Genomic DNA, 13237 nt, shown 5'->3' with positions numbered 1-13237 from the left:
GCCACATTAGTGAGAGAGGACTGGTACCTTGCACCTCCTCGGTCCTGTTTTTGAGGATATTTGCAAAATATCCTCTCAGCTGTAAAAGTATTTCCCCTGCTTCTGCTCTATGTGTAGAACTTCCTTGTAGAACTTTATTTGTCACGGAAACAGGGTCTCTGCTCCCTCACTTGACCTTCGCCTGGTGATTCTGAGCAAGCTTGCTCTTGTTCCCACTCTCCTCTACCCCTGTTCTGAGCAGCGTTATCCTTATCATATTTTCAAACGAGAAATAATTCAGCTCACAGCACAATAGCATTGTCCTCTTTAAAGCTCTGTTCCGTGGGTGGAACAGACAATTCCTGATGTGAAAGACTCAGTGTTCCTAGCTCACTGTCTTCCCTGAGTGCCTTTCATTTCTGCCCAGTTCCAGGCTCAAAAGTTCTGCCCTTGATATTTCCAACAAACAGACCTATGATTAAATATAAAGAGAATATATTCTTTTATATGTGAGTCATGCTTTGCAATCTACATTATCTTCTACATTCTCCCCCACTCCAACGACTTTATAAGATGGAACAGAAGAAATTACTGTCCTCATTTACTCCTGCAGAGACCATGGTACAAAGACATCCACTTCTTAGAGTTTTTCAGCTGCAGAAGGAAGACTTTAATTGAAGTTAATAGAAACAGAACAGTTAGCAAAGGGAAGTTTTAAGCCGCCATGGTCTTACACACAGACAATCCCATGCAAAAGAACCTTCTTCATCTGGCTCTGCACAGGAATTTCCCTGGAAGCAGATGGGGTCCGAGGGAGCATTTGTTTCCTTGTGCAACAAAGACTTGCTCCAATACATGGTGTATGGATAGTTTTATGTCAACTGGACGCGAGTTAAGGTCATTTGAGGAGTCAAGAGAATGCCTCCCTAAGATGGGGCTGTAGGCAAGTCTGTAGAGCATTTTCTAAATTAGCTTTATGGGGGAGGTTCCGGTTCATTATGGGTGGTACCATCCCTGGCCTGGTGGTCCTGGGTTCTATAAGATAGCAGGCTGAGCAAGTGATGCAGAGCAAGCCAGTAATCCTCACCCTTCCATGGCCTCTGCATCAGCTCCTGCCTCCATGTTCTTGCCCTGTTTGAGTTCCTGCCCTGACTTTCCTTGATGATAAACAATGATGTGGAAGTGTAAGCCAAATAAACTCTTTCCTCTCCAGCTTGCCTTATGGCCATGGTGTTTCCTTGCAGCAATGGAAACCCTAACTAAGACACATGAGCGGAGAGTTTCTCACTTAAGAAAAGCAGAGGCTGGGAGAAAGAGTCAGGGGTTTTCACCAGTCCCAGGAGAGGCGAGAAGGACAGCAAGGAGATGGGAGGGAGAAGGAGGGACCAACAGAGAAGGAAAAAGTGTGAAATCATTTGCCCCCAATTTATCTTTATGAAAATATGCTATGAGAAAATACTCACTTGAAAATGAGATAACTAAAGAAGTAATTATTTGCATTACAAATTAACTTTTCACTTCAAAAGAGTACTTACCACAGGTGTGACTCTGTGATGTGAGACTTTTAGAAAAGAGTGTGAGTTGGGAGAGGTGGGAGATTTAAACAAAAAAAACACAAAAAACCCTAGTTATAATATAATAGGAAGTAATTCCAGCAATAAAGGGGAGCATTCATAAAGAAAGATGGGGTAGTTCAGGGAGTTCTCTGCAGAGCGTGGGCTTTGAAACAGACGTGAACAAAAGGTGTGATGGGGGGGCGATTATAGATAAGCTTCAACACAAAAACCTATCATGTACCTTCAAGAACAGAATGAAGGAGGGTAAAGTCAGGGAGCCCTAAGAACAGAGTTGCTTCGCTTAGGGAAAAGGAGAGCCCAAACGTGGCGTGACTCACATTTTGAGTAAGTAGTGTACTGTCAACAGCCTGTAGAGCTTGTACATTTTCATCTGTTTATTTTGCTTACGAATACTCCAAAGTGCAAAAGATGGTTTTAACAAAATGGGGAAGGCGGTATTTCTCTTATCGGGACTGACTGTCTTCGTGCAGATGGCATACACTGATATGAGCTCAATCGGGAAAGGGATTGGGGTGTAGCATGATTAATAAAAGCTCAGAGACAGAAACTGGGATTCAACCTGAAGGTCAGAAAAGCAAAAGAACCAGCCACTGGCTCTTACCTCTACCTCAGTCCCAAATGGCGATCCTGCCTCCGGGAATCTCAGAATGAGACTGTGTGTGAGAGCTGTCTCCTCCATCTTATATTCCTTTCTAGGGCTGGGATTAAAGGCATGCACCACTACCTCCTTGTTTCTATGGCAGACTAGTGTGGCTACTGGGATTAAAGGTGTGTGTCACCACCGCCTGGTCTGTAAGGCTGATCAGTGCAGCTGTTTTACTCTCTGATCTTCAGGCAAACTTTATTCATTAAAATACTAATGAAATGTCACTACAAAGAAGTCCTTGGAGTCTAGTTATGCAAGATAGAAGCTTACCAGACCAAGCCCAGGGTGCAGGTGGTGAAGGGCAGTCACAAAAGAGAGAACGTGGGCTATGGTGACCCGTAGCTCTTTCCTCTTTGTCCCTCTGCTCACAGCTTAGATAATTCTGCTAAATCTTATCATCAGTAGGTTGGTACAAGTGGATTTCTTTGGGAGTGGAAGGAACTAAGCTCAGCTCCCTTAGGGAACCTGGGAAAGATGTAAACCAAGTCTCTGAGGCAGTAGCCAGAGCGAAGGGACACAAGGGACCACGAATGTCACAAATGTCATGTGATTTTTAGAATCTCTAAAATCCTCCAATATCCATTACAACTTAAGCTTTACACTAGTAACTTGTTGTGCCAGTTTTTTAGGGGCTTTCTGCAGGGAATCTGACCCTACTATACCCTTCTTGGCTGCAAAAGCATTCCCTTAAAGACACTAACATTATCATATCAGAACCTCATTATTAGGATCAAACTTAACCCCAATTATGTCCATATAGGTCCTATATCCAGGCTTAGTTAGATTTTTGGTAAGGGCTTAACATATGAATTTTGGGAAGACACAATTGAGTTTCTAGCATATTTCTCTATAGTCATTAATGGTTAATTCAGTTTCTACTTCATGCCCAAATTAACTACTACTACTACATTGTTTGTCTCTATAGATTTTTGGTTTTGGTACGTGTCATACAAATGGGATTGCATAATTCACCTCCCAGCTTCTGCTAGAGGGAGTCATTGCCTTCTGCATAGCAAGCAAACACTCTACCATTGAACTATGTCCCCAGCTCTTGGCTTTTCTTTTTCTTTTTTGTTGCTTGTTGTTTTGAGACAAGGTCTTGCTTTGTAGCCAAGGCTAGTCTTGAGCTTATTATGTAGCCCAGATTGTTCTCAAACATATGATCGTCTGTCTCCATCTCCTGAGTGCTGGGATTCCAAGCTCTTTCTGCCAAGTCTAGCACCAGTGCATTCTTGCATCTTCCTTCTCCCACTCAGTGGAAGTCTATCATCTTGCATCAGGTTATCAGATGCTGTTTGTTTAAAACACTCTTTTACCTCTAAGTTGTCTTTGTTGAAATCAACTGATACTTTTTCAGTTGTTATATCTGTATGCAAATACCATATATCTGGTAGTTTTATTGTTTTACAGTGTCCAGATTGAACCCCAGGGCCTTGTGTTCACTAGCAATGAATTTTATGATCACATAGCATACATCTCCAGCCTTTGGGTTTCCAGGCATGTACCGCCAGTCTGGCTAATAACTTAGTAAGTTTTGAAATCAGGGAGTGAGAATTCTTCAGCCCTTGTCCCTTCCCCCATATTTGGAAATGATTAATTTCTTTCTGACTCTATGGATTTACCTATTCTGGAGATTTCTTCTTTTTAAAATGTGCTTTGGTTAGTCTGGGATTTTTGCATTTCTATATAAATTTACAATCTGCTCATGAGATTTTGTGTTTTTAAAGGAAGAAAAAGCCTCCTGGAATTTGGAGAGATATTGCATAAGTGTACATACCAACTTGGAGAAAACTGTCATCTTAACATACCGAGTCTTTCAGTCTGAGGATATGGCATGTCCTTTCTGATTTGTTAATTTTTCATAATTAAAAGTTTTAGTTAATATAAAATTAGTCATTTGGAAATGAATAACTCAATGGTATTTAGTAACTTACAATATTGAGCAAGCCCTCCCTCTAGATGGTTGCATTTTCATTATCATAAGAGAAAACCTGACACCCATCAAGCAGTTAGCCCCCATTCCCCCCTTTTTTCCATTTTTGGGAATAAACAATCTTCTTTCTATCGCTGTGAATTTATCTATTCTGAATATTTCATAAGAATGAAATCATAATAGATGTGATTTGTGTGTCTGGCTTCTTGCATTAGTGTAATGTGTTCATTCATATTGTACTATGAGCCAATATTTTACCCCTTTGTACTGAAAAGATGAAAAATTCTTTGCAACCAGCTAGAGATTATAGACCACCCTACTAAGCTTCCATAGGAAGAGGCACCAACGAGACTCCTGTTGTTTCTGTTTCTAGAAGAAAGTAGAAAAAAGTGCCCCAGAGGGTAGATTGTAGTAGCAGATGCTGGGATGTGCCCCCTAGATCTCATTGGGGGATATATTCCTGTAGTTGTTATGAATGGAATAAAAGCTTTCAATCAAAGAGAGCCTTTGCCTAAGTCATACCTCCTCCCCAGAGGTAGTTCTCATCCAGTGACTGGCTGGGACCACAATGGTCTAACTACTTCATAGTTCCAGAGGGACTCTTCTCTGTGTTGCTATACTTTGCACTTACCCCTGCTTCCTCCATCCCCCTTGGATGTGTTGATCCCTAAGTCATAGCCCATTAAACATCTCCATTCTCTATGCAAATTTCCTCTTTAGAATTTCAATATGAGCCCTACAAAGTCAATGCAATTTGAGTTGGGTCATTAAAAATTGAATATTCCAATCATGGAAAATAATGAATCTATGGCACTCTGAGCTGATTCAACAACATTTAAAGGATCATAACCTATTGAGGTCCTGTAGTTTAAGAGAAACTAATGAAATGACTATATTCAGAGGAAATCAACCAAGATAGGTAGTGCAAAAGAATGCTTCTTGAATTAGAGATAGAGTAATTGAAACTTTGAGGGCTGTCTTAACCTCACGTATGGAAGATGAACCTAAAGACTGGCTTTAAAAGGAGGCAGATTTGGGTTGAATAATATCAGGATCTTTTTTACAAATTAAGAACATGGTTTCTTTTTATTTTGTATGTTTGGATGCTTGTCTGTGTTTGCCTGTGCTTGTGTATAAGTTGCATATGTCTGATGCCTGTGGAGGTCAAAAGAAGGTGTCGGATCCCCTGGGACTAGAGTGACAGATGATGCTGAGCATCTGTGTGGATGCTGAGAGTCAAACTCTGGTCCTCTGGAAAGGAAGCAAGTGTTCTTATCTGTCAAAGTTGTTGACAACAAGTGTGACTACACACCCTGACCTAGGGTGTGCTTACCTGGTGTTCTGGACATTAAGATGGCCCATAGAGGTGCATCCACTCCACCCTGACCAAAGGTCAGAGAGTTCAAGCATACTTCTGCTCCTTCTTTTGAATTCAGAGGTTTGACCTATGGAGTGGTTGCCTTCAGAATACTTGGTCTAGAGTGGATTCACTGCTTAAACAAGAAAATGCTTTTTTCAAGAATTAATGACTCAATGTCTCAAAGTACTCAATAAGTAACTGTTCTGGTTGTCCTTTGTGTTATGTTAAAGCAGGCTTTTGCCTTCTTCCCCTTTTTTGTATCGGGGTATGAAAGTGTATGGAAAAATAAATGTGGACAGACTTAGAACTCGGAACCCAGAATTTAGAAGGATTCAGCATTCAGGATCCACTTTAGCTGTTCTCCTGGTGCTTTCCTGTGTCTCTGCAACTCTTTCTTGTCTCTGTTCCTCCTGCCTAACTTTTCTAATCCTCACACCCCTGTCAGGGAATATGCAAACCCGCTGTGGCTAGGAGCCCCGGGGAAAAGTCACCAACAAGGTGGCTCCCGGCATGCCGCAGCCAAACGCACAGTTTATATCTCCAGACCTGGCAGGATTTTGTTTAAAGGACAACTTGTCACATGTCTTGGGAAGTATTGAGCCAGCTCCTTATTATAGGTGGATGGTGACAGATCCGAAATGCTCAAGAGGGGATTTCTACCCTAAGAACTGAGATACATACAGTCCTTTTCAATTCTCAAATCTCATGGCTATAGCTTATGATAAATTATAAGCTTTTTAAGGGTCTTAATGCGGAGACGTATGGAATCTGCTCAGTTGTAATGCAAGACTCGGTGTGGTCAGTGTTTCTTAGAGGGGTGGGCTCAGTGTTTCCCTGCAGCACTGTCAGTCTGTCTAGAGTGACATGACATGGCACAGGACAGAAACAGGACATTCTCGTGTATTGTCCCCGACTGCAATGAGTTTGCTGTTCACTTCCCCCTTTTAAGACACAGAGAAGCAAATGGTTGATTTTGAATTAGCTCTGACTTTTATTAATATGCATGTTTACAAGTTTTAAGGGCTCAACAGATAATTTATATCCTGCTACAAATAACTCTAGCTTGTATTAGCATTGCCTAGGAATTCAGGTTAGATATTTTTACTAAAAATAAAGTGGAACTTGAGGGAGTTTACAGAGTTGACCCAGTCCACGAAGGGATTGTGTGCCAGGGATGAAATTCAACTTTCATATCTATACCCAAATTTATCCACATCTCATCTTCTTCCTCCCAGACCACTCTCATCATATATTATGCGTTGAATTGCATTTTACCCAGACACACAGACACAGACTCACAGACACACAAAACAAACAAAGCTAAAGCCCTAAACCCTGGGACTTATAAATGATTTGATTTGATAGAGTCTTTGCAGGTGTAATCAAGTTAAGATGCAGTCATATCGGGTGAAGGCAGCCCTAATGTGATGATTTATAGATGGAAAACTTAGCCCCAGACACAATGCTACAAGAACGTGCTGATGGAAACTGGAGTTACGTGGCCAAAAGCTAAGGAACACATCGAGGGGGCTGCTAGTAATCGCTGTAGACAGGATCTGTCCCTGGGGTCCTCAGAGAGAGCACAACCCTCTAAGTGTCCTGACCCATACTTCTGAACCATGAGCAGTTCTTGTTTTCAACGGTCCCACGTGTGGCTCCCTTGTTTCAGGAGCCCTGAACATTAGTGCTCCATACCAGGGCACTTCCGCCAGGCTGGAAGAGATGGAGAAGATGGGTTGACAGAACTGGGCACCATGAGGGACAAAGCCAGGCAGTTTTGAGAAATAGAAGTGTCTGCTCCCCATCCACAATTAGGAGAGGAACAGGAACACAAAGCAGACTTAGCAAGTAAGTTTCTGGCATCGTCAACTTGGGTGTTAGGTCACAGCCTACTTGAGAAGGCGGCCCTCTGAGCAGGAAAGGGGCCCTGTTAGGTGTTGCGCATTTGTCCAGCAGTCAGACTACAAAGACAGCCAGGTATCCTGGGCGCATTAAGGGAGTAAAAGACAAGGGAAATCAGCTTGTGTGATGGTGTTCAGGGGAAGTTGGAAAGATTACACCAAATAACTTGAGGAAGAGGATCTGGAAAGGGGATGAGCCAGGCAAGCATGACAGCTAAGGAGCAAACAGCAATGACAAAACGAAGGATGAGAGTGACCTTTTGGCATTTGTTAGGGCTTTATAGTTGATGAAGCTTTTCTGCTACTGCCAAGACCTGCTCATTTTTCTTTCACTCCAATGCATCATGTCTTCAGTGACAATTCTCTGTGTGCATCCATACACTCCTTATCAACATCTCTCTGAGTTATTACCCAGCATTTAGCAATCTGAAGCCTGGCAAAATGAAGTCAGATGTAAGCTGGGGAGGTAGACCATTCTATTGCGGAATAAACAGTTGGTTATTCCTAACCAGTAACAGTAGGAAGGTGTTCAAAAGATAATGAGGCCACGAGGGTTCTGCCCCTACAAATGGAATTAATAGCTTACAAATGGACCAGAGGGAACTAGAGTGGCCCTCCCCTACCACATCTTAGACACACTGTCTTAGGCACAGACACTGAGCCCACGCAGACAACAAATTTGCTGGTGCCTTGATCTTAGATATTCCAACCTTAAGAACTGTGGGAAAATAAATTTCAATCACTTGTAAATGATCCTGTCTGCAGGTTTTTGCTGTCGCAACAGGCATAGACAAGGAGAAGTACTAGCTGGTGATTTTATCTTCAAATGGTTTCCTAAGAAAGACCAGGACTTTAGGTCTCCATTTTTCTCATGAGTAAAGTGAAGCTCAGAGGTTAAAGCACTTGCCTGAAGCTACGTGTCCATGCTAGCCCTAGGACTTCAGCCCTCAACTCATGTCTGAACACTGTGTTTCCCATAAGAGGGTTAAAGCCAACATGGAGTCATCTCTGCTTCCACCTGGGGGCACGGACATCCTCAGAAGTCTGCAGCTTCTCCTCCCAGGAGCCAGGCTCTCCACAAAGCAGAAATTCTTTGCACAGTGGTGGAGGCAGATGATTAATTGAGGTGAGGGTTGAGGAAACGAGTGGGCCTAGGTCTTGCACTTGGCCAGGACTCTCAGGTTCTGCCTCTGCCAGCATGTGCCACAGAGATGAGCTGACAATGGCATCACCTGCACTGAGTCTTTGTGTCAGGAGGTAGTCATGGCAACTCACTTGCTTCCTCAGCCGATGAGTAGACAATTAGGTAGAATGGAGGAATCAAGTTAATTGCCTGTCATCTCTTCTCTGCTCCCTGTGTATTGATTCAAATTAAGCCTTTCCAGTCATCTAATGTCACCAGATACCAAATGACGAGCACAGACCTGGGAGCCAGGATCTCCGGCAAATAACTATTTGTAAATGACACTCTTAACCTCTCTGCCTCTCTGTGTGTTTCTGACCCAAGAATTCACAAAAACAAATCTCTTTGACTGACCTCCCTTGATTTCTGATCCAGCCTCTGTGTTGCCTAATTGGAACCCTTTCTGATACCAAGTCCATTCAACTAGGCATCCCCTCGCCTTCACAGTGAAGATACAAGAATTCAGATTAAAGTCTGCGTTTGCTGAAACCCAGGGTAGCACAGAAGGAATAGGCACCCAAACCAGTGGTGGACTCTCCACAGTGTGTGTGGCACACATGGGGATCTAGGGTCCAAGTTCTAGATGTATTCTGTGACAAGTGGTACCATCAGTTCGCTGTTACTTGATCCAGAGCTACAAGAGATATTGAGAAATGATGGAAGGACACAGCCCATCCCTACTGCGTCATTCCTATAGTCAGACACTGTTATTTCTGATTGCTTCAATGCTCTTTGCTTGTTCTGACTTTTAGTGTTTTGGGGGACTACTCTTTCTGAAATACCTTTTCTACATTTTAAAATCATCTCGACTCTGATAGTTATTTGTCAAGGAAGTCATCTCAAAACTGGATTTGGAGATACTAACCACCTAGAATCCTACTTTTTTTTTTAAAAAAAAAAAACAGACAACAAGCAGGTAAGCATTGTGCACATAAATAACCTCCTTACTAGATTAGAGGCTTCTTGAGGACCCGGGGCAATGACTATGCCTTCATGTACCGTGATATATCAGAAGGTGAGAAACTTGTACTTACCTAATAAGTGGTTGATTTAAGAAAGCGAGTAATGAAATATTAAAGGATGATGCTCTAGAAGAGAAATCTGTTTACTTATGGCCCTGAGTTGAATGTTGACTAGAATATGCTAAGATGCCTGTGCTGTTTGCAGTTTACTCCAACAGTTTGGGAAAGAATGCTATTTCCTTGGGTTCTGAAAGAGGTTTCCCCAAGAACTATGCCCTTATTTGTTCGGTCCAACATTCTTTGAGTCTTGTAGCCATGTTGGCAATGAAAATAGTAAGCCCTAAGATTGAAGGTGTTGGCTCATGGTGGGGAGGAAGAGAGGGGCGGTAAGAGGGACTTATGATGAAGAGGATGCAGTGAGGACTTTGGAGGTATGTTTGGGATTTCTCTTGGAAGTTCTTCCTGGACAAGACCAAAAAAATCTGGGACATAGACACTGTACAGACTAATAGAGTCAATTGTACAGAGACTGTGGAGCCAATAGGAGCTTTACAGCTTAATGGTAGAAGTGACAGTATAACTCTACATTGTATCTATATGGAGCTAAAAGTTTTTACAAGTGCTTTTGGGGATGTGGCAAAATGGAATGAACAAGGAGCTGGGATTTGGTACAACTGGCTCTCATTAACCAACTGGGGCCGCAGTTCCAAGCCTTGGTTCTTTTTTATGTAAGTGAAGGAGAATGCAAAACCAATCACTCTCTAGAGAGTATGGATTGCCTATGAACATGGCAGGAGAATGAAACCAATATCTTAGGCTGGATTCTGGGAAGTTGAGGTACTTGGCTAAGTGCTTTATGTCCCACCAGAAGCTTATAGTCTGCTAAGCAGACAATTTATGTGCACAATACTTATACCTGTTTGTTGTCTAAAAAAATAGGATTCATAGTGTTTAATAACCCCAAATTCAGCTTTGAGATGGTTTCATGGACAAATACTGCCAGAGTGGAGACATAGTTTTAAAATGTAGGAAAGTTATTTGGCTACAGTAGATGATTGGTGGGGTAGGGTTAAGTTCATCTTAGACTCTCTTCCACCTCTCCTCTTTGGCAGGAAGCCATGTGCCAGCATGGGAATCATGCATGCACATTCAAATCCCTACCACTTATTGACTTGACCTGCGGGCAAGTGTTTAACCTCTCTCTGTCTCAGTATCTTCATCTATAAAATAAAGTCATTTTACCTAAGGTTATTATAAAGGTTAGTTATCTGATACCGAGAAAAGATAAAAGGGACTGGGGGGATGGCTCAGTGATTAAGAGCACTTGCCATCTTGCAGAAGACCTGGGCTTAGGTCCTAGTTCCAACATGGCAGCTTCAGTTCCAGGTGATTTAAGGACCTCTTCTGACCTCTGCAGATACCAGGCATGCATGTGGTGCACATACATACAGGCAGGCAAAACTCTTAAATACATAAAATAAAATGAAATGGAATAAAAAATTAATTGCTGTCATTCTTCCTTACAAAGGTATTGATACCAATGCTTATATTTCTGCCTCTAGATTCTCATTATTTTTACATAGAACTCTATAATATTTTACCCCACAGGCTCATCTGTTTTTATTTATTTTGAATGGGGAAATTTAGAAATCATAAACCTTTATTTTTGCAGATTTAAGTGTCCAGGAATCAGCTTTGCCTTTAACAAAAACCAATCATACTTTATGGCACTCAATATAAGAGGCAGTGGACAGAGAGGATTCCGGTTTTCATACTGTGGTACAATAGCAAATTTATAGATAATAAGACTTTGAAGTTCTGGCACCAAAGCATTCACGACTACCAGGCAACTAACTCATTAGGGTCAGACAAATAAGGATAGGGTGGGTGAGGCCTTGAATCCTTTGTGAGGTTGTCGGGCTCTTTAAAGTTTTAACAGCATGCCAGCCAGCCACTATCTATCATGCTATATACTAATGCTCTGAAAGGTAAATTTATTGAAGTTCAGGCTGACAGCATTTCATAAATTTTCTATTAATTTGACCTTGATTCTGAAATCAATAAAAAGAATAAGTTCTGTAGGTGCGAAGGTAAATGATGTATATATTATAGCTCCGTCTAAATGCAATTTTGAATGCCATTTACCTGTTATTTCTGGTGGTTTTTTTCCTTGAGTTGTCACACCCGGCTTCTGTTATGCTCTGAATACAGTTGTCAGAGTCGTGGCGAGGCTCTGACTTAGGTTTCACAGGTCATCATGTGATGACTTGGGGTGGCTGACCCCTACCAGGAAAGTCACTATCACACATGGGCAAACGTCAGGGCCAGGGGAGAGTAAAGTCTTTGAGAAGAGACTGCTTCGGCCATACTCATCTCTTCAGAACCTGGGAGGCGACTAGCACTTTCCACACACTTGGTGGTTATCAAGGCCTGAATGTTTTGGGCCTCTGTCGAGCAGACAGAAGTTCCTGGCTAGGAAAACCTAGTGATGAATAGCAAACAGAAGGCACTTTCTAAACCACAAAGCTCAGCCATGACACTGCAGGGAAAACTTACCTTCGTTAACCGTCTTGTCTTGAATGATTCCAGAAATCAAGACACTACAATTGTCTTGAGATTGTCAGGGAATAAAGCATAGGACCCCCTCCCCAAGCCAGAGCTAACGTGCACTGTAAGGGCAGTAAGGGTGGAAACAAAACCCAAGTCCCAATGTGGGACAGTGTCTGCTCTGTCCTCACCAAGTGCAGCCAATTCCATCCTACGGAAAGGTTTAAACATTGGCCTTGCCTTTCGTGTTTCAGGATAGAGTGAAGGAAAACAGCAAATGGGTCCCATGGATGCGCAAGGTTAACTGTGCTGACAGTTAATTACGGGTCTGAAAGAAGAAAAACCGACTGTCTACAAGACGGCTGGCTTCCTGGCTGTGATTTCAAGGACCCCTGGCAGGGTGAGACTGCCGAGACCTGTTCATTTTTCTTTCACTCCAATGCATCATGTCTCCAGTGACAATTCTCTGTGTGTGTCCATACACTTCTTATCAACATCTCTCTGAGTTATTACCCAGCACTTAGCAATCTGAAGCCTGGCAGAATGAAGTCAGATGTAAGCTGGGGAGGTAGACCATTCTATTGCGGAATAAACAGTTGGTTATTCCTAACCAGGGCTGTCCTGCTTCACGAATCTTCATACCACACACGCCAGAACACAGTGTAGTCATTTCAGGCAGACCCTGGTGGGCAGGGGTCCAACCTGCCTGGCATCTGGAAGTGGGTAAAGTGAGTGCGGCTTCTTCTCCTCCCTCAGCAGGACAGGATCTTGAGGAAGGCTTTGCGGAACTCCACGTTGAAGGTGGTATAGATGACGGGGTTGAGGGCGCTGTTCACATAGCCTAGCCATGTTGTGGCTCTGTAAAGTGCCGGGGACACATGGCAAGCCTTGCAGTGAGTAATGAGAACGTGAGTCAGGAAGAAGGGCAGCCAGCAGACAAGGAAGGCCCCTGGGTGGCAAAGAAAGAGGATGCGGGTGAGGGGCTTGTTCGCCACTTTCCTCACGTATGAAAACAGCCCATAAGCCATCTCTGGGTGCTCCTGGGCACCATGCTGGGAGTTCTATACGCCATCTACTTTCTGTTTGCTTGGCTTGGCTTCCATTCACTGATTCGCCTTTTCTTTCACTAATGCTATGTGGCATCTGTGA

At 42.8% G+C, this 13237-nt stretch overlaps 1 protein-coding gene across 3 annotated transcripts in view; it reads right to left on the bottom strand.

Moving 5' to 3' along the window:
• Positions 1-11155: 11155 nt before the first annotated feature.
• The window catches only part of Drd3 (dopamine receptor D3), a 60189-nt gene continuing 58107 nt past the window's right edge, over positions 11156-13237 (bottom strand). For all 3 annotated transcript variants that reach the window (XM_048422682.3, XM_048422683.3, XM_048422684.3), the window contains one exon: positions 11156-13037. In XM_048422682.3, the coding sequence (XP_048278639.3) occupies positions 12841-13037 (197 nt within the window). In that variant the 3' untranslated portion in view covers positions 11156-12840. The remainder of the gene's footprint in view (positions 13038-13237) is intronic.

The sequence above is a fragment of the Myodes glareolus genome, chromosome 2 (assembly GCF_982192425.1).
Source record: "Myodes glareolus chromosome 2, mMyoGla1.1, whole genome shotgun sequence".
Taxonomy (NCBI): Eukaryota; Metazoa; Chordata; class Mammalia; order Rodentia; family Cricetidae; genus Myodes; species Myodes glareolus.
Note: the sequence above shows the minus strand (reverse complement) of the source record. Positions and strands in the feature narration are given on the sequence as shown.